Below are 20,709 nucleotides of genomic sequence, written 5' to 3'. Positions count from 1 at the left end.
TTTCCTGTCCTTGAATGCGAAATTCTCTGTGGTGAATAGTTTAATGATTAATTTTTTTAAACGGTCAAGGCTAGACTTTTGGGGTAAAAAAAAAAAAAAAAAAAAAAAAAAGAATATTTTGACTTCTTTCAAATGCAAACAAGCAATTTAGCTGCTGGGCTATCCTAATATTACTGAATTGCTGCATCTGGAATTATGTTGAGAATTCTCAGTTCTGGCTCTGAAGCAAAATAGTGTTGGGCTGGATGTCAGAAATCAACTTTCAGCCTTTTTTAAGTCTGATGAAGGCAGCTGGTAAAAACTGTAACTTAAAGGTGATCCTGTTAGCTGAAATAAAAAAAATAGGTGAAAATAAATACAACACGGCATAATTGAAAGTTTTTACCTAGTTACTGAAGTTTTCCAGAGTAAGAGAGAAAGAATTAAAAGAGTTCAGTAGTTGCATCTCTGAAGTCTTCAAGTGATGGACAGAAGAATTTCTACTCTTTTCCTTCTATCTTAGACAAAGAATTTGAATTCTGCAGGCCTTTCATAGGAGAAAAGATACTAAAATGTGTATAAAAGATACTAAAAAGTCAGGGAACATTCACATTTGTTCTAGAGTAACATAATTGTCAAGCGTGAGAGGGTTTTGTTGGGAGATGAATACAGGATTTTATAGAAGATTATTCGGAGTTTTTTTTATTATGTCAGAATATTACTTGAAGTAGTTAATTAGCATAGAGGCTTTTCAGAGGTACGTTTATGAACTGTGGCTAAATACTTAAATTGGCACTTTGAAGTAGATGTAATTTGGGCACTGTTTGGTTTCTCTGAGATGGTGTGTTTTCCCTTATCTTCTCAAAACCTTCATGTTGTTGGTATGATTTAAAGAAAGAAAACAAACACAAAACCTCAATCAAAACATTTTGGCTAAATGGATCACTTTGTAGCTGTTTCTTAATAAATTAACACCTATTAACCGACAGGTAGTAACTTTTAAAGACAGGTCAATTGAATTGCTTTTGGTGGAACTTCTCCCCCTTTGTAAGCTGAGTGACTTTGATAGGTATATGCAATTAGTGACTTTGATAGGTATATGCAATTAATCACTGTTCTTGTCCATGCCCACCCAGCTGCCTGCCAGGTTACAGGCGTTCTTTATGTGGTTCCAAAGATCCAGCACATCAGTCAGAGGCTGAGCGGTCAGAGGGAGCCAATATCCACTTGGAAATAATTGAAAATAATTAATCTCCCAGATACTTCACTCAGACTGAGATCTTGATCTTGTAAAAGCCTGTGACAGAACAGCAGGTTTTTATTCACAGGTTTGAGGGCCTTAAGTTCTGTTAGAGATGTAACTTATGAATTGATCAACCTGGCATTTGCACTAAATTGTGTATTATTGTCCTCCTCTGTGTGACTGAAAAATTGGGGGACACTCTTGCTGTTGAAACAAATCTGTCATCGTTGGATTTGTCCTGCGTCTGAATTTCTGGAATATCACGATCTAGTTACTCTGTTGCTGACTGCTTTTATGACCTCATTCTAGTGATGAAGAGCTCTCTCAGTATCTTCTTCAACTTGTGCAAGTCCTGAAATACGAACCTTTTCTCGATTGTGCGCTCTCCAGATTTCTTTTAGAGAGAGCACTCGCTAACAGGAGAATAGGACAGATGTTGTTTTGGCATCTAAGGTAGGAGGTTTTTTCCTATGTCTTTTTGAAACGATTGAGCCTGATTGGACTTTCAAATATGATTTCTTGAGGGTTCTTCTAAATGAGCCATCATTGTAGTCCCCTACAAGTCCTCTCTGTTTCTTCAACTTTGGCATTTATACATCAGAGCAATCAAAAGATATAATCAAAAGATATATTACAATGGGTTTTAATCTACTGTTAGAGCTGAAGTCAGTTTGGAATACTTTCATCAATCTGTTAAGTTAGGTTTGAACATAACCTTAGTGTTTGTTTTGGCTGTGTGTGCAGTAAAAGTACAGTGTTTATACCTCACAGTTGGGAAAAATGTATATTGCTGAGAGTAACACAAAATAAAAGCAATTCTGTGTGTGGTTGCTACTTTTGATGACCAGTTCCATGAATTGCAGAAACCTTGCAGAATGGGCTGTAGGCTGATTCTGTGTCTTCAAAGCACAGTTTATTTTAATATTTCTAAATAAAAAGAGCAAGTATGTTATATAAAAACTGTTTTGGAGGGTAATTGGCTCTGATATAAGGTTCAGTGGTTTGCTTCAAAGTGTTCCCCCCTCAGGCAAATACTGGCTTTTCCCTTACAAAGGTTGAGAACACATGGTTTAACATCAGCCCTGACTGTCAATATCATCTTCTATGACTTAGCAATACTACTTTCTTGTATAGGAGGAGTTTTTGAAAACAGATAACAAATTGCTACCTTTCAACATTGCTTCAGAAGTGACAGAACATTCTGGGACTGTTCTGAGGAAGTAATCTGGCTTTTTGTTTTATCTACATGACCACGAGGTGTTTTGGTGTTTGGGTTTTTCAGTTTGTTCTTTGGGTTTTTTGTGGGTGTGAGGGTTTTTTGGTGTTTGGTTTTGTTTTTTTTTTAAAGTTTAATTTTAATGACTTGGAGAATGCTAATCTGTAAATGCTGTGGTCTGATGAGAAGCTTTTCTCCATATAGGTCGGAGGTTCACATACCTGCCGTGTCTGTACAGTTCGGTTTGATACTTGAAGCTTACTGCCGAGGAAGTGTTGCTCATATGAAAGTGCTTGCTAAACAGGTATAGACTTCCCTTTTTCTTTAAATCTTGACCTGTCCTAGCTTGTAACTCAGATACTTATTCCATTGCTCCTATGGGGCATGTTGGTTACTTTGACAAAGTCCATCTGTTGGGGAGCAGGGTTTGGAAGGAAGGATGGGGCAGAGAAATAAAAGGGCTAAATGGAATGATGATGGAGCAGTCCTCCCTGGCACGGAAAGCAGCTCATGCTGAGGGCTCAGAGATAGGGAGCTGTTTTTTCATGGAGTTGTGAGATGTGTGAGATACTTTCAGCAGTACACATACGTTCTGAATGGAACAGTACAGTATCTGGATTATTAACTGAAAAAGGGTTTCTGTGCACTTAAAACTTGTGACCATTTTTCCCCAGTAAGGGTGGCTTGTTTGATACAAACTATTACCTTTCTATCCAAACTTTATCTAGATGACTCCAGGACTACTTTCTGCAGCTTTGGCTTTTGGTAAAAGGTGATGCACAACCCCCTGAAGTTGTAGTATAATGTAGTACTCCCTGGAAACAGAGGTGTTGAAGTAAACCAAACACTGGTTTTTGTGTTAATATAGGTATGCCATTTGAAAAAAAAAAAAAAAAAAAAAGTTTACTTTTACATACCCTAGTGAGAGGTTTACCTTTAAATACACTAAATCTATAAGCAGATCTTCAACAGACACTCACAAAACATGTTTGAAGTCTCTAATGCAGTTTTAGCAAGTTAATTCAGATTATGACCATCGAAATCTCTGAAAAATGATCTCTGGAATGAATGTATTTGCTGTATCAGGCTACAGACTAACTCAGTAGGTGTCTGTTTGATGAGTGTTATTTCTAACAGTTTTGATACGGTCTACATTGAAACTACGCTTTGAGAGGCACATGGAACAGGAATGTACTGTTGTGCTCTATTCCTGCAGTTCACAGGACATTGAAAAAGACCCATCTCTTACACATGTGTGCTTGTTAGCGTTGTCAAAATCATAAAAAGATTAGGTGATGAAATGCTTTAAGCAATAGACCTAAGGTCAGTAAAGTTTTTGCGCACTTCACAGGAAACAAATGTCAGTACAATCAAAGAAGGGGCAAAAAAATTCCCAACTGTGCAAACACGGAAGAAATTCATAGTAGAAATACTTCAAAAAGTTCCTGTTTGTACAACACAGGTTCCATTTTGTTCCCTTGTCAGTTATGTTTGTACAGCTCCTAGAATAGTGGAAAAGCAGAGCGCTTTTGGTTTTGACAGATGGCTGACCTGGCAGGTCTCCATTGCCTCGGTTTTATAATCAAACTGCATACAGTTTCCCCAGCATCCTGCCTGACGGGGTTCTGTCTGTCTGCAGAAGTGCTAAGTTTTGACTCAGCACCTTGTAAGTTAGACTGAAGCTTCCTTCTATAGAAATCAACTTTTGTAATTATTAAATTGATGCTGTTTGCTAGAGAATATGTGTGTTACTGAGTGTAGTAACGGTGGCTAGTGCAAATACAGGTGATTGTTATAACAACTATTTTATACCTGGCTAACAAGTTGCTTAGATGTAGATGTAGAAATTCGTATTTGTTGTATGTACTATCTAGGTTTGTTACTGAAGGTGTTATGTACATTCATTCACATCACTAGTTTACTTGTTTTCTTAGAAATTGTGCCAATAGAAAACTTTCCAAAACCGGAAAAGGGAGAGAAAAAGGGTTAAACCCACCTGTATTGATTGCAAATAATTGCCTTGCCTTTTTACACATTTTTAAGGTAACTATTGCTTAGATGAGATATGATTTGGAACCTCTTCATTGATTAGAGCATTTACCTCACACCTAACTTCAGCAGGATTTTAATGAGCAAACTCTGCTCTGTAAAAGTTGACGATGTCTAGTTAAGTATATGAAAATTCTCTGCAAGTAGTCACGTGGCCATTTCATATTGTATGCAATTAAGTGAACATGTGCAATGGAAGTATCTGCATCCATAGCTCGTCTCGAATAATGTTTGATTTTGTTAGCAGTATGAAGCACTCTACTTCTGTTGACTTCTGTATAGATAGAGGCACCTATGTTAGGTGCTTTGTTGAATTAGCAGACAAAAGTTGTGTTTTAAAGAAGGAATTTATGTAAACCCATCATACATTTAAATGCCTCATTAATTTTTGGAGATTTTAAGTCATGCTTTAAAAAGTGATTCGACGCTTAGGAGCTTTCATCCCATCAATGGCTTTGTTACTTATGACAGTGGGATTTCTGGGACATGAGCAAATTAAAAAAAGGCTATTCTCATATTTTTTCAGGAATGCCATCTTAATTGGCATTTTCCATTTCTAGAAAGTTGTAGAGTTATTTGTTACTTTGTTGTGTTTTGAAATGGGATTTTGCATTATGTATAAAATCGGAGCAATAACTTCTAAAGATAAAATATCTCTTTCAGGTGGAAGCCCTTAATAAAATGAAGACTTTAAATAGCTTAATTAAGCTGAATGCCATGAAGCAAAGCAAAGCAAAAGGAAAAGATGCAATGCATACGTGTTTGAAACAAAATGCTTACAGAGAAGCACTTTCTGACCTCCAGTCTCCTCTGAATCCTTCTGTTATACTTTCAGAACTACAGTAAGTTGAGAATGAGTGAATAGAATGTCGCTGTAGCTTTTGCACAGAAACAGTAAAGCAGAAATGCATACTTGCTTTGACTTCCTTTGGCTGTATTGTTCAGCAGGTATGCTGTCAGAGGGAACTTTTCCTATAGCGAGAGAAGGTCTGTTGGGAATCTTCCTAAGGTTAAGGTATCGGTTAAGTCAGAAGATTCTTGTGATCTGCCATGAAACTTAATACTCTCTTAGCCAATGCATTACCATAGCTTAATATGTTCAATTGTAAGCCTAAAAGTGAGTTAGACTGCATTCCTGGCTTCTGTTTGTAACTATAAGCACAAAAGCCATTAGAACCTTTAACAGCACTTAGATGATGGGAAAGTATATAAAGAAAACTTTTCCCTGAAAATGCAGGTGCTTAAATTAAGTATTACATATGTGCATGCTAATCACGGTGTCTGTAACAGGTTTGTTCATAACTTGGTATGTGTTCATAGCGTAGTAGCAGGACAAAAGCAGAGATAACTTCAGAAGTTTTAAGTACTTCCAAACTGAAGCGTATGTGTTCTGTTGTGTTTTGAACAATGTTTAGACCTTTCCAGTTGGATTATTCTTATTTGACTAAAACTTTTGTATTTTCTTCTAGCGTTGAGAAGTGTAGATACATGGATTCTAAAATGAAGCCCCTATGGATAGTATACAACAATAAAATGTTTGGAGGAGATCTTGTAGGGATCATCTTTAAAAATGGTGATGGTAAGCAATGCTAAAAATTTTTTAATATTTCCTTTCCTTTCTTCACTCCCACGCTTGCACTTAAGCTATGTTGCTCTGTATTGCCACAATACAAATGTGGTTTACTCTAACATCGGTAAACAAATTGAGCATCATCTTCTAACTAGGTTTCAAATTATAGACATTATCAGCCATGAGGATGCAATTATGGTTAATTCCACTTTAATCTTTAGGCTTGACAAATACTTTTAGATACCTTTTCCTGAAGGCCTTTTAAACATTATAAAGTTTGTCTACAATACCCTGAGAAATTGAAGTAGCAGTTTCATCCTTTCATTACAGATCTGCGACAAGACATGTTGACGCTCCAGATTTTGCGTTTGATGGACATACTTTGGAAAGAAGCTGGTCTGGATCTCCGGTAAGGATCTTGAGGGCTACTTTATTTGGGTGGAGAGTCCACTTTTAGCAGTAAAGCTTTCCTGTTTTTTAAATACCTACCCTGCTGGGCTTCGATATAGATGTTTAGAAAGGGGACAGAAGTTTCAGTTGTCACAGCCAAGGTGAACAGGCTGTAGAAGGCAGTTGCTTTAACTAATTAGATGGCTTCTCTTTGCACTTCATTCCTTAGATGGCCCACAGTCCAAAAGAATTTAGCCTTAAAAAGAAATAATGGAAGAGGTGAAACTTTGAGATTATTTTTTTTTATTATCAAGCAGCATCTTTTTCCTGGTGCCCCCTGTCTCTTGTTGTTTAAGTCGGCATGCTGATTATAAATTCCACTCTTCTCTTACATAGTTTACTGTTTTCATCCTTTGGAAAGCATCTAGATAAAAAGCATCTATGAGGTCGGGAACCAGTTCTTGAGTTAAGGCTCCAGCAGGCAGGTTTTGTGCCTTTTTATGTTTGTGTCTGTGACCTTCCCAAACGGAGGCGTTTCATAAATTCCTCATGTAACCAACTTACCTATTAATGGTCACTGATTTTCCAGGCATGTGCAAAAATGGGACTTTAATGATTATGGGAATTACAACTCTTAAGGTCTAAGATACACATGTGCAAGTGAGGTACAAACATAGAACATGTATCTGCTGGTCAGGTATTAGCTGCTGAGGATTGCACCTGGAATGCACCATCAAGACTCTCCAATAGGTAGAACTAATAGTCAAAACTTCTGTAGAAATTAGTACTGGTAATTTGGGGGTTGGGGAATAGAGGGCTTGAGGTTCTTTATAATAGAATTTCATTGTATGGTTGAGAATAATCAGATTTGTGGAATGCACAAACACAGGTGGTTCTTGTTAACATTTTCTTATTTCTCTTGATCTTACTTGTTAAGGGCATGCATGGTTTGTGCTGCCATAGCCACAAATTAACGTATTAACTCTCCAAATAAATTTTACACTTGTGATCTATTTCCTACAAAATTTAACAGAAGAATATCTGTCTTGTATTAATTAGATGACAAGCCTCATGAAGATGAGGGTCTTGGGAGAGAAGTTAGTTACTTGTGCTTCTCTTCTAGGAGAGCTGTTGTGCAAAGAAAATGATGGTGATTGAGAACAGTCGCTATGGATTTACCAAGGGTGAACCATGCCTGACTAATCCAATGGCCGTCTTTGAGGGGAGGGAAGAGTAGTGAATGTCCTTACCTTGACTTTAGCGAGGCTTTTGAGTCTGACTCCCATAATATTCTTGCCTCTTGAGTTAGGATGTTACAGTCTGGAAGGGTGGACAATTACAGGCTCTTCTACCTGGAAGCTGTTGCCAAGTGGCTTATCACTGGATTCTATGTGGAATTTTGAATGAAATTCATCTATATGTGAAAATCTTAGCCTTGTCAGTATTCTGCGGTGGAAGACTTTTATTATTGAAGTATGTATGTAAGAAAAAGTACTGCCATCTGTTTTATGCTTACCACCCACTAATGTTAATAACACTGCACGGTTTCAGTTGTATTTTTGAATCATGATAAACGGTGCATAGTCAGCAGCAAGACAAGATTCTGTAGTAAGATGAGGTTGACAGGAAAGGTGTTATATTTAGAATCAATACTATAGCGGGGGGGGGTGGGGGGTGGAAATATGTTGCAGTTCCCTTGAAATTTTCAATGCCATTGCAATGAAGTAGTTCTAACCAAGCCATTATAAAGACAGTGGAGAAAAAGCATGATGTTCTGGCGCATTTGTACTGAAGTACTAAAGACGTGTTTATGGTGTTGAACTCACTTGTGTTTCATGCTAAAACTTCCATTTCTGCTTCCTTTAGGCAGGTTTTGTGAGGTTGTCGAGTGCCTGATTTGTTTTCTGTTAAGACAGAAATCCTGTGTTTAGAAAGAGTCTTCTCATTTGCTCTGCTGCTTCTGCAAAGCCACTTCTTTCAAAATGAAGTAATAAAACCTTTCCAAGATGCCATGAGCACAGGAGTTTCCAGCATGTGGAAAACTTGTTTCATAATGATGAGGAGGGTTGTGGGATTTTCGTTTGTTACTAGTTTATCAGTCAAGTCTCCAGGGTGATATCTCTTCCTATGTAAACTAGTCACTTTTAAATCAGCAAGTAGCAATGAACTCAGCTATTCTTTGTAGTAGCCATTTTTCCTTCCTTCCGCGAGCAGCCCACTGGTTACACCGAGACTGACGGTCATTGTGAACATCAACGTACACTCTGAAGTCCCACTTTGCATTTTTTTTCTTGATAAGACACTATTTGGATGTCAGAAAACATTCTTCAGACCAGAAATACCTTAGTATCTTCCAAAGTCTGTTGCAAAGCTGAGATAAACATGACTTCTTTCTAGGAATAGGAGAGCATTCCAAAGAGCAACAGTATTGGGCATTGTTCAGTGTTACCATGCAACCCTCTGGTTCTATGTAGGGAATTTTCCCAGCCAAATCATGTGCCAGTTTTAGCTGATACAATTCTCAAATTCTAATTGTTTTTAGGAGAATAGTTCTAAAGAAGATACTGGGTGTCACATTATTATAAGCCATTAGGAAGCCATAAATTCAGTCTTGTATGCCTGTGAAAGAGCTGTAATCCTTTGTGTTTAAGTGTTGTTTATAAGGTTAAAAGTACTTATTTAAATATTACTTGAAATACTTCATTTGGATTCTTTGAGCTAGTTTCAAATTTTTTGTGGTTCGAATGTAATAGTGGGAGCTTCGTATCAGCCTGCACAGATAAGTAAAAGTATAAATTTGCTACTTACGTTGCTTAAGGAAAGATTCCTCTGAGTGAAATATGGGATGAGGGAATTAGGAATGTGAATAATAAATTGTTTCTGGAAGTGTATGTTTGTGATGAGGTGGCTGAGTGTGTGTTAAGTTGAACGATGATTGGAAGAAACTTCAGATAATTTATGTCATTATAAACAGACTGCGAGGAGACTGATCCAGCATTTAGGAGCAAGGACAACCTCTGGCAGCTGTGGAATCCCAGATGAGGCATACTTGTGCTGCTGCCTTCCCAGAAGCTTAGGTTGTGGTTCTAGCCTGGGCCACACACTGTGCCTAGCAAACAGGAATAGTGATAAGGAGACACCAAATACGCTTTTCTTGACTAAGGCATTTTTTTAAACTCAGCAAAGGAAACCAAAAAAATAGCTTGTCATGCCCAAGATTTCTCTTAAAACTCTCAGAAGAAAAAAAAAAAGTAGAAAGGGGAAGTTCCTGGTGAGACTTGAAGTTCTATAATTGGCCTCTTCCATTTATCTACTTAAGTGGCAGCATTTTCCTTCCATTCATCCTTTCATAGTTATGATTATGAAATAAAATGCTGGGATTGAGGCAGGTTTATAATTCCATATCTGACAGAGAGGTGAACCAAGAGAGATTGCCAAGAGAAGGCTTGAAATGGCCTTAATTGAAAGGAAAATTTGACAGAACCACCACTCTGCACACCTGGAGCACGAGGATGCAGCTAAGAGGGTACAACTTTGTGATCTCTGTGTTTACAGTCTACTTGCCTCTCGGGAAGAGATAACTTCAACATCTATGAATTAGCAGCAGTGTTAATGAGTTCTGTTGCCATGTGTGAGTCGGGACTTGTTGGCTTGCTTCTTTCTGCTTGGGTAAGAGGCATGGTGTCAGACAAAAAGGTAGTGTCAAATCGATGTGCCTTCCTGAAAAATACAACTTCATACGTCCATACCAATGAGTGAATTCTTTTCTTCTCACCCCGTGTCGTCCTTGGAGGCTTTAGTTTCCCTGAAGCTGTTGCTTCCTTTTATCCACGACAGAAAGTCTGATAACTCCATTCAGGCTTCTCACTTGTTTCACCGGTGTAAGAGCGGAAGCAGTTGCTGTTTGCCTCTCTCTTCAATCAATAATACCTAGCCACCAGCAAATCGTACAGCTTCTGTGAAGCACGGATCAAATGGCAACCAGTATGCTGCCATTGAGGAGTTTGGGGTGGGATCGGTTTCCTTATAATTGCACTGCAATCTGCAGTTAGTTATTTAGTAGTAATTTAAAATGAAATCTTAGCCCAGTCCGTGCCTAAAGCAAGCACAATACTCCCAGTGGCATTTCTCTGCTCTGGAGAGGAACACAAAATATATATTGCTTTTGAGATCTCCAAAGCTGAAGAAGGAGAAAGCTTGGTTGGTTGGTTTGTTCGTTTAATTGTCAACTGATTTGTCTCCTGGGTAAATCACACATGCTGTGTTTTGTTGTCTAGGTTCCCATGTGTGCGTTCTGACTAAATACCAGAACAAGATCAGGATTTGTATCAGAAAAGTAAATATGTGTAGATGAGAGGACGCAGCCTTGAACTGCAGTAGGTCCTTCGTCCTGGGCTATCGCTGGATGGACTGTGGAGTGCTCGACTGGGTAGAACTCCAGGTGTAAATTGCATCTGCTTCTCGGTGCAGACCCGGCCGTTAGACAGCGGACGGTCACCCAAGACGAACACAGCTCTGTCATTTAGAGAAGTCTCATTCAGAGTCAGGTTCCTTAGACATCAGTTGTTCAAGTACCAGAGAGAAATGAGAAAACCAAAAAAGGATATTCTTTAATTAATCCCCATACCTATTCATTTCTAAGACAAACTACTATCTGAAAATTGAGCAGGAAATAGTTGGCCTAAGACATTACTAAGTACACGCAGGCAAACTTCCTCAGTTCTTTCTGTAGTTTATCTCTAGTTGTTCCTTCAAATATGGGCAATTGTGGAACAAACTTAAGTCAAATGGTATTTATATTGAGGTTGCATCTGCAGAGAAACAAAAAGCCTTTCAGAGATTCAAATTCCCACTCTTCAAGTTAATTTGCTTTAAAAAATTCTACCTCCGAAGTAATGTGTATGGACATACTCCTAGTAGATTAAATAACTTTCTGTTATTTCAGTGAGGACTGTTTAGATATTACAAATACATGTCACAGCAGAGAAGCATAACATCTGTCTTCCTAAGCATGCTGCGGGGTCTGCAGCGTTGCACCTCTTAGGAGAGCGATCCCGGCATCAAAAAGAATTTCCACTGCTTTACTGATGTTATAGCATTGAGATGGTGTTAAGGGAGAAATTAGTGAAGTAACAGAGCAACAGAAAATCCCAAGTCAGAGGAGTTTAATCTGTGTTGAGTGACCTCTGCTGTGGTAAATTGTCATAAAAGTATTTAGTACATGGGTACTTTTTGAACAGATGGGGGGAGTTCCCCAAACTATTTAATTTCACTGCCTATTTATAGTGAGTTTTCATTTTCACCTCCCTTAATACGTGTGAAGTTTGATGGTAAGCGGCTGTGTATGAATGAAGTCTGAGTTCACAAACACACTGAAAAATGTATTCATTACAAGTCTAAGAGATGCCATTATTTTTCATTAATGCCTGAAGTTACAGAGAAGATGTTGATAAATTGCTAGAGCTTGGTGTTGTATTTGGAAAGATACTACTTTGGAGAATTAAAACTCTTGAAATCAAGAACAGTATTAAATGGAGCAAAGAAGAAAACTCCCTGTCCTGCCCAGGACTGCCGGTTTGATCTGTCTGTGGTCTTTACTGGCATTACAAAGCAGGGAGCATATCGTGCTGACAGATGTTGAAGTCAGAAAGACCAGGATGAGATGGAAAGGGCCCAGAGGATTTGTCCCTAACTTGACTCCTGTCAAACTGTCTCTCTGACAAGGATGTTTTTTCCTGCGGTTGTAAGCACACGGCCCTCAAGGGGCTGAGTGCTTTCATCATTGCTTGCTTTTGAAGGGGAAGTTGTTGGACATGTGCCCAGTTAAGCTGTGAGTAGGGTGGGTTGAAATGCCATGGAAGAAGGCCAGCGTGCACTTTAACCTAGCAATATTTGGCTTACATTTGTCGTGTCGTGATAAGGATGGGCAGTGCTTCCTTCTATCATGAACGCTGGTGCTCGGTAATTGCAGATACCTTTGTGGTCATTGTGAGGAGCCTCTGCTCTGGATTTTAATCGGGGAAGTAGATTAGAATAGACGTGGGAAGAAGGTTCCAAATTTTCGCTTCTTTTTTTGTTTTGAAGTTGAGTGTTCTCTAAATACTCTGTTGAATCTGGGTTTGAGTTTGCTTTGTGGCCAGTAGAGAAGAATCCCCAACTATACAGTTACTACTGCCTGTGCTGCTTCAGTTGTGTGTTATCACTGAGGTGGAGAAACTGTCCAGTTATCTAGTAGCTGTTATGTCAAAGAGCTTGTCTGCAATCTCATTTATTTTTCTTCTGTGGCTTGGGATAATAGGCTGTGTCAGTAAAGAGATGTGGTTCTGCTTTGTAACAATCAAGACTTAATACCTGGTTTATGTATAAATAACTAACTACTCCACCAGCAGTGGGGTTTTATATATCTATGTCCATATATCTATACACATGCACAAACACGCAATTTTTTAGTATGTCCTGCAATTTTTTTGTACAGCTTTATAAGTTAATGAGTGCTAGTCTATAGCTTGTGTACCGCAGTTAGATTTGCACAGGCATCCATTCTTTAGTACGTGAATTCATGCCCAGAGTTGAGGTAACATTCCTGACCTGAGGTGCCTGGCGTGAGGGTAGGCACCTCCCGTTGTGGTGCAATGCCTTTGAAGAGTTTGCTTTAAGTTCCCATTGCATACGTTGAGCTCCCATCTAAGTTGCCATTCTGTTTAGCATCTGGAGTGAGGAAATGTGTTGGAAAAACACTTACCTATTTAAACATCTCTCTCCTTCATTCCTGTCTTTAACTGTGTCTTATTTTAATGTAGTGATACTGGTGTATATGTTTTTACTAGGCTTAGTGTATGAATGCACAGGAATATTCTTAAATATCAGGTGGGTTAAAAGATGTACTCCTGGTTTTCATTAGGTTTCAATGCTTAAAATCAGTGAGAGTTGGAAAATGTTATCTCATGCTTATATTTATAAGGTTTGCTAGCTTTTTAAGTTGAAATAGGAAGAGTGGGGGAAAAGGATAAGATCCTTTTTCTCATTTACACAGATAATTTAGTCCACAGTGAACATTAGTGTCACTTAGTGTCTGTTTAGCCAGTAAATTAACAAATGAAAACAAAGGGCTCCATCTACGGTTTCTCTTGTAAAATTACAAGTAAATGTGTTAGTAAAAGGGAAAAATTAGGATTGCTTGTAAGTTCTTTTTTTTACATAGATAATAGGAAAAATCAATGTTTTAAATGTATTGCTGCTATTTGGACTTTGCAAGCATTATCTGTGTGTTAACCTTTGAGAGTTTAATGTTCACGTTAGCACGAGTATTCAGCCTGCTCAACATATTGCTACACCGAAGAAACATTCTTAGTGTTTTTTTTGTTTTAACCTAAATCTGCGTTTTGTTTCAGGATATTGCCCTACGGCTGTTTAGCAACTGGGGATCACGCTGGCCTTATCGAGGCTGTGTCTAGCTCAGAAACCATTGCTGACATTCAGTTAAATAGTAGCAACGTTGCTGCTGCTGCTGCCTTCAACAAAGATGCTCTCTTGAACTGGCTGAAGGAATACAATTTAGGGTAATTTCTACAGTTATTTGCTCGTAGTGTAAGCTACAACGTTCCTGTAACTTTCTTTTTCAGTTTTGAGGAATGTGTGCCTCTTCTGGCTGGTTTGTTACTAGTTATTTTTCTAGTATGTCACATTCTGACTCAGTTTCATGGTGCCATTAGAATTCAAACAATGATTGAGCTGAAATTCTGCCATTTGCAGCATTTTGACTGCATGTTGTTAAGTTTTACTAGATTTGGCAAAACAAAGGAACCCAAGAAAAATTTCATAACATTTGCATTTCTCCTATTCTCCCTTGTATAATAATAATAAAAAGAGTATTATTTTTTTTACAGTATTTTCTCTCAAATAAGTCTAGTTTTACAGCATCCTAATGGGTTTCTGGTTTAAACAAGCAAAAAATCCTTATTGAGGCACGACATGAATTACCGGTAGCGTGCACTAATCTTGTTTGTCTTTGTGGTTATAGAGATGACTTGGATCGAGCCATTGAAGAATTTACTCTGTCTTGTGCTGGCTACTGTGTAGCTACTTATGTATTGGGGATTGGTGACAGACACAGTGACAATATCATGGTCAGAAAAAATGGTCAGGTAAAAATCTCTTCTGTAAGCAAAATGACTGCCGTATCTGTTGTGCAAGAATTATTTTGAGAACTTTTGATTTCTTTAGTGTCTTGGTAAAATCAAATCAACATGTTGCAACTGATGTCTTTGTTTACTGAGAATTGGAGGGAGCTTCAAAGAAAGGGAATGTAAGACTAGTGGAAGGTCCAACCAATGCCTGTTTCGTAAGCACTTTGATATCAAGTGAGGCTGTTCTGTAGAACTCTTTTCAGAACATCCAGATGGCCTGTTAATGGTTTGGATTCCTTGAGTAAAAGTAGTCATTTGAGCAGTGTAGTTTTCCTGGAGTGAGTCTTTGCAGCCCACCTGTGCAGGCATTTTCGATACAGAGCTCAGTACCAGCGTGATGCTGTGACTGAGTTTCAATGCCTAGAACCTAGGTAAACTTAGAAATGTATTTTCCTGTTTAATTGTTACTTTCTACTGTAACTTGTCTCATTTTACTTAAATTATTCTGCCTATTAAACTAGCAAAGATTATGAAAGTGAGAGGTTTATAGATATTTGCATTATTCTTTTAAGTTTTTACCTACTAGAAGAAAGCTGAAGTGCTCTTTGACTGTAAAATGGGAGAACTCTCACAAGTTTCTTGAGCTTAACTTAATTTCTGCTAGCTTTGTTCCTGTCTTTTATGTAGGAAGCCCTTGGATATGATGTTGAGCCTCAGGGGCTTATTGTTGGGCTCATTGTTGCTCATTTTTCTACCTAATGTTACCAGCAAAGATGTCTGTTGGCAGACATCAAAAGCTTAAACCTGAGATAATCTTTTGCATGCAGATTTGTAGCAGTGGTCCTTGTAAGACTGTGAATGTTATCACTGATTTAAAATAAATTTTGAAATGTTTTAAAACTAAACACTCCCAAGGGGTTGAAACCATGGGCTACGGAGAGTAGCATTGTGAATTAACTGTTCTTGATACCAGTATCCTATGGAGAAATTAGAAAAGTGAAGCATTTTACAGAGGAAATTAATTTTCACTTCTGGTTGCTTTTTAGCTTTTTCATATAGATTTTGGGCATATTCTTGGAAACTTCAAGTCCAAGTTTGGAATTAAAAGGGAACGGGTACCTTTCATACTCACCTATGATTTCATTCATGTTATTCAACAAGGGAAGACAGGGAACACTGAAAAATTTGGTCGGTGAGTGTTATTTCAATCTCTTCCTTTTGTAACCAAGATGATCTCTGGTGATAAATTCCAGCCCACGCAGGAACCTGTCTGGGTTTGGTTTGACCATTTGTACTGGTGTGGGAGTGCGCTAATAGGCGTTTAGAATCTACTGATTGCATAGACATATGCATATACAGATGCATGAACGTGCATTTGGAATTTACTATCTGCTTCTCTGCCTGAGCTAGAGTATATACACAAATTACTTCGTACAACAGAGGTTGCAGCTCTGCAGTGGAAACATAGAGTTCCTTTTTATCTCCTCTGGCAGGGGATGGCACGTTCTTCTGGGCTCATCTTGTTTTACCTTCAGCAGCACTGGGCACTAGGGAGGGATTCTGCAGACTGTTGTTCAGGCGAGATGAAGCACTGGAGCTGGGAACAGGCTCCCTTCTGCCCTTTCTGCACATCGGTGCACATCCAGTCTGCTGATGGATCCCAGCCTTACTTGGATGCTTTGGCACATAGAGCCATGTGCTCGTAGTCCAACACTTTGACATGCCCCTTCCCATCTTGGGTTAGAGAGCTGCAACAGAACACGAAAGGGAAAACTACCCTCTGTGATCCCGCCTGTCGAGGCAGATTTTTCTATTTCCTTTCTGTGTCATTCTCACCAATGACGGGAGGGGCATTCTGAATGTTTTGCTCTCACTTTGCTATCATTTGCACAGGAAGAATTTATTAACAGACATATGGAATGAAGTACCTGGGTATGGCTTGATAAATCTTACAGCTGCTTCTGGTGGAAGAAGCCTTACGTTCGTTTGTAACGGTGTGCCTAGTAAGAATGGAAAGCAACTGCCAGTGACTGTGTCTCTCCTGGAGAGTAAGGAAATGACCCTGTGGCTCCATTTTTAAAACCATGAAGTAAAAGCTCTTAGGTGACTGTGCTTCTGCAAGAGCTGTGGAATACAGAGTACTTTAAATGGCAGTAGGATTCCACTTTCACTTGAAAAATTCCTCAGAAGATAGTTGATTCTTTGAAGTATAACTTGTCATCTTAGTCTGAAGGGGTTTTCCCATTTCCTGTGGAAATCTACGGATCTGACAGTGGACGATGGCACATTTGGGGGCACGGAGCAAGTTTTCAAATGTCTGCACAATGGGTCTTTGCGCTAGATGTGGCTGTCGGTTCGATTGTGACCGTGTTTGCAGGAAGGAATTACGTTACAGAGACAGGCTGGATTGGTAGGGACTGCTGGAGGTTTTCCTTCTTCCACTGTAGATCCACCATATGGAATCATCGGGGCATTTCACCTAACAAATTCTCAGGGAGGCAGGACACTGGCATTACCTTTGCTATTTTTTTGTTCCTTCTGAAGAACAGTGGGGTTTTTGGTCTCGAGTGCTGATGCTTTAAGGACTTGTTGGAGAGGCAAGGGATATTTTGGTGAGAATACACTGGAGGTTCCAGAGACATCTCTGTCCCTTCTGTTACTGGGTTCCTATGATGTATGTGTTAGACCAGATAAGAGTTGTTGGAAATAATTATATGTGTTTGTCAGCTCTGTAAGTTCTCATGTGTTGTCTTCATTGCATGTGCTTTGTGGGTGAACGTGAAGGTTCCGCCAGTATTGTGAAGAAGCATACTTGATTCTGCGAAAACATGGAAACCTATTTATTACACTCTTTGCACTGATGTTAACTGCAGGGCTTCCGGAGCTAACCTCTGTCAAGGACATCCAGTATCTCAAGGTAAAGTAAGATGTACAGCTCAGCAGGACCTGGCATCTCTCCAGTATGTGAAATTTGATTCTAAGACGAATACGTTTTTATTGTTGCCCATTTCTGTCAAGATTTTCCCATAGTTCTCAAAGCTTTCAGCTCTATAGAACAAGGTCTGTGGTCAGTCCTGGTGGTCAAAGGAAACTATGAATGTATGTTCCTCTGAGCCATTCTGTAATGAGTTTAGCATTCCTGCATCTATGCTATGACTGTGCTATGACTATAGTCATTTCAGGGTGTCTTATGTCCTGGCTCATGCACAAGCACAGACCTGTAAAGATGAAATTTATTTGCTTAACTCTTTAGTTTTATATTAAACCCAGAAAATACCACTGATGTATCGCTTGATGAATAATAAGTGAAAAAGTGTCAAAAACAAAAAACCCCAACAAAACAGAATGTGGTTTATGTGGAAAGGTGAAGGAGACCTTAACTGTGGCTTTCAGAATTCCTAACAGTACTTGTTTTCCTGTCATCTTAGGACTCTCTCGCCTTAGGGAAGAGTGAGGAAGAAGCACTAAAACAATTTAAGCAAAAATTTGATGAAGCACTCCGTGAAAGTTGGACTACTAAAGTAAACTGGATGGCTCACACTGTTCGAAAAGATTACAGATCCTAGAAGATTTTTGCATTTGCACTAAGCTGAATGTTACCTTGATAAGTGTTTTTAAGGGGGGTCTGTAGCATGGACCAACAAAACTTATTTTAAACAAGAAAGAAAACAAAAGATCAGCAGAAAGAAATAGGCTGAAATAATTCCTGAGTCTTTTGCACTCTGCTTCTGAATGCTTCATTCCAAGACTGTCTCTACAAATATTGAACATCCTGGATAATCAGTTCCTGCTGACTTTGCACGCTGAGAGCTACTAGGCATTTTTAAAAATTCTCTGGTACTTTATGGAGGTGTAAATATTTGGTTTTATACGTTAGGGTAATGTGCTCTAACATACTCGGGAGGTTTGAAGACCTCGAACAAAACTGTTGTTCGTTTGAAGTTGGGACTTGAAGAGTAAATTTTTTTTATATCCTAATCTGGCTAAAAATGACCATATTGTGTATATTTTTCATACGAACCCTGCCCTACTGGCACAGATGCATTAATTCTACTGTAAATAGCAACCACAGTATTGTTGTACTGCAGGGAGCTGCTTAATGTCTTACGCTGCTGCCAAAAGAAGGGTGGGTGTTCGGAAGATGTGAGCGGGGGGCGATGTCACCACCAACACACCTTTGAACATGATGCAGCGTCCAGATGTTCAGGGTTGTGGGATTTTGTTCCTGTGACACACACACACACAAGAAGCCCTTCAGTGAGAGGAAAATTAGGCCAATTCCAAATATGCCTGAGAATCCCTCATCGGTAACACTCTCCCGTTTGGCCTCTGGGGCTTTGTTTTCAACTCCTGAAGAGACACAATTATTTTGGGTTCAGCAAGAAGCTCCTTACAACCTTACGTTGGAATTCATATCTCAGATTAGTTGTGCCATGCAAATGTACTGACTTATGTATGGACAAACTTTCATTAAATGTACCACACAGAGTGATTTTTAGAGCAAACATACCAAAACCCCCAATTGTTTGGAAAATGAAGTGTTTATGGAAAAAAGATCATTCTATAAAACACCAGTGAGAAGTTAATTTTTTCTTTCTGTATTTATTAAAAACTTGCAGTAATGTTGCTTTACCAAGATATATATGTTGAAGATGGTTGCTGAAGAAACTGGATTTGTTTTAATTTATTTAGTGAGGTACCAGGCTTTTAGGTGCTTAAATGGAGAGCAAATTTGTGACGTGCAATAGGGAACTGCTGGTTAAAAGATGTAACATACTGTTTCTGAACATCAGCAAGGCAGACTTTAACTACTGCTTGTTCTCCAAGGAACACTGGTAGCTCTCAATTCTTGTTGACGTTTGAAAGAGAATTAAACATATATATTTACTTTTTGACTAAACAGTTGTTTTGCATAGAGATGTTGTTTTATGTAGGAATTTAATTAAACGTGGTTTTACTTTGTTGAAAGTGATTTATTTTTGTTGTTTCTTTTAAAGGTCAAGAACCTTATCTGGAGCCAGGAAAGCATTTTATGCAGTGGTTTGGTTCTTTTGTCCTCAGCCTTTGGGCTAATCTCTCTGAAAAGATCTCTGCTTCTAGAATATTGTGAAAGAGGTTTGATTTTGGGTTCTGGTTTGTGGCTTGTTTGCGTTTTCTTTAAAAAATAATACAGTGGCATTTAAGGTGTGGCATGTCCCCCTTTTTAATTTTTGTATTTTCCATTTTTAAAGCAGGTGGGAGGAAGGGTAAAGAAACCTGCCTTGCAGGTGACAACTCAGAATGCTTTTCCAGGTTCACCTCTCAGGGATGAGCCTTACACGAAGCAGTGTTTATAAGGTCACGAGGGTTAATTTTGTGATAACTTCATGTTGGAGTACTGGTTTGCTGAATTGTATTAGTAAACAGATCACCACTTTCCCTGGGTTTCTATCATCTGTGCTACAGCTTATGGCACACAGGGTTTCATTCAGAAAATAAATAAATAAATAAACTGCTCTGTGTAAAGTAGGAGGGAAGGCCTGTTCTCCGCAGTGTCTCCTCCAAGAGGAGAACGCTGGAATTCTGTCATGTGAGCCCGTTAATTATTTCTGTACTTACTTCCCAATATCCAGCTATACTGTTAAAATGGTAAGTTAATTTGGGCTGAGTGGGATCGTACTTTTTTTCTTTTAAGCCATTAGTTTAGACAGTTTGCAGAATTCAGAAGGCATCAAATGGTCAGATTGTAATATGAGAGTTTAAAGACTTTCTTCGTAACGGTGAGTAGAAACATAACCTTTTTAAATGTGGAAAGGATGTAGCTTTATGCAGGTGTAGAAAAGAAACAAAAGTTATAACTTTGGTCTAAAATACCTTCAGTTGAGAAGGTCTTGCATTACATTAATTACTTCTAATCTAGACTGCGCATTTCCTTGGAAAAATTACCTTTCTTAAACCAACTCTGCTCCTCAAGGCCACCATTGTACAGGACAGGGGGAAAAGATACCTAGACTGCTTTAGAAACAACAACCGAAATTTGGTATATGTAGTGTGTATATCGTATACATTATTTTATTAGTTTTTTCTTTTGATTGCATGATTACTTGATGGGTTTGCTTTCTTTACCTTGTGTCGTGTGATTTGTGACAAATGGTGA

At 38.6% G+C, this 20,709-nt stretch overlaps 1 protein-coding gene across 13 annotated transcripts in view; it reads left to right on the top strand.

Annotated features, from left to right (window-relative positions):
- The window catches only part of PIK3CB (phosphatidylinositol-4,5-bisphosphate 3-kinase catalytic subunit beta), a 101,078-nt gene extending 81,537 nt beyond the window's left edge, over positions 1-19,541 (top strand). For all 13 annotated transcript variants that reach the window (XM_055723367.1, XM_027808973.2, XM_027808975.2 and 10 more), the window contains 10 exons: positions 1,532-1,675; positions 2,643-2,742; positions 5,151-5,329; positions 5,957-6,066; positions 6,388-6,466; positions 13,839-14,006; positions 14,468-14,591; positions 15,620-15,765; positions 17,358-17,490; positions 18,002-19,541. In XM_055723367.1, coding sequence (XP_055579342.1) covers positions 1,532-1,675; positions 2,643-2,742; positions 5,151-5,329; positions 5,957-6,066; positions 6,388-6,466; positions 13,839-14,006; positions 14,468-14,591; positions 15,620-15,765; positions 17,358-17,490; positions 18,002-18,139 — 1,321 coding nt within the window. In that variant the 3' untranslated portion in view covers positions 18,140-19,541. The remainder of the gene's footprint in view (positions 1-1,531; positions 1,676-2,642; positions 2,743-5,150; positions 5,330-5,956; positions 6,067-6,387; positions 6,467-13,838; positions 14,007-14,467; positions 14,592-15,619; positions 15,766-17,357; positions 17,491-18,001) is intronic.
- The last annotated feature ends 1,168 nt before the right edge of the window (positions 19,542-20,709 follow it).

This window comes from Falco cherrug, chromosome 11 (assembly GCF_023634085.1).
Source record: "Falco cherrug isolate bFalChe1 chromosome 11, bFalChe1.pri, whole genome shotgun sequence".
NCBI classification, from domain to species: domain Eukaryota; kingdom Metazoa; phylum Chordata; class Aves; order Falconiformes; family Falconidae; genus Falco; species Falco cherrug.
Note: the sequence above shows the minus strand (reverse complement) of the source record. Positions and strands in the feature narration are given on the sequence as shown.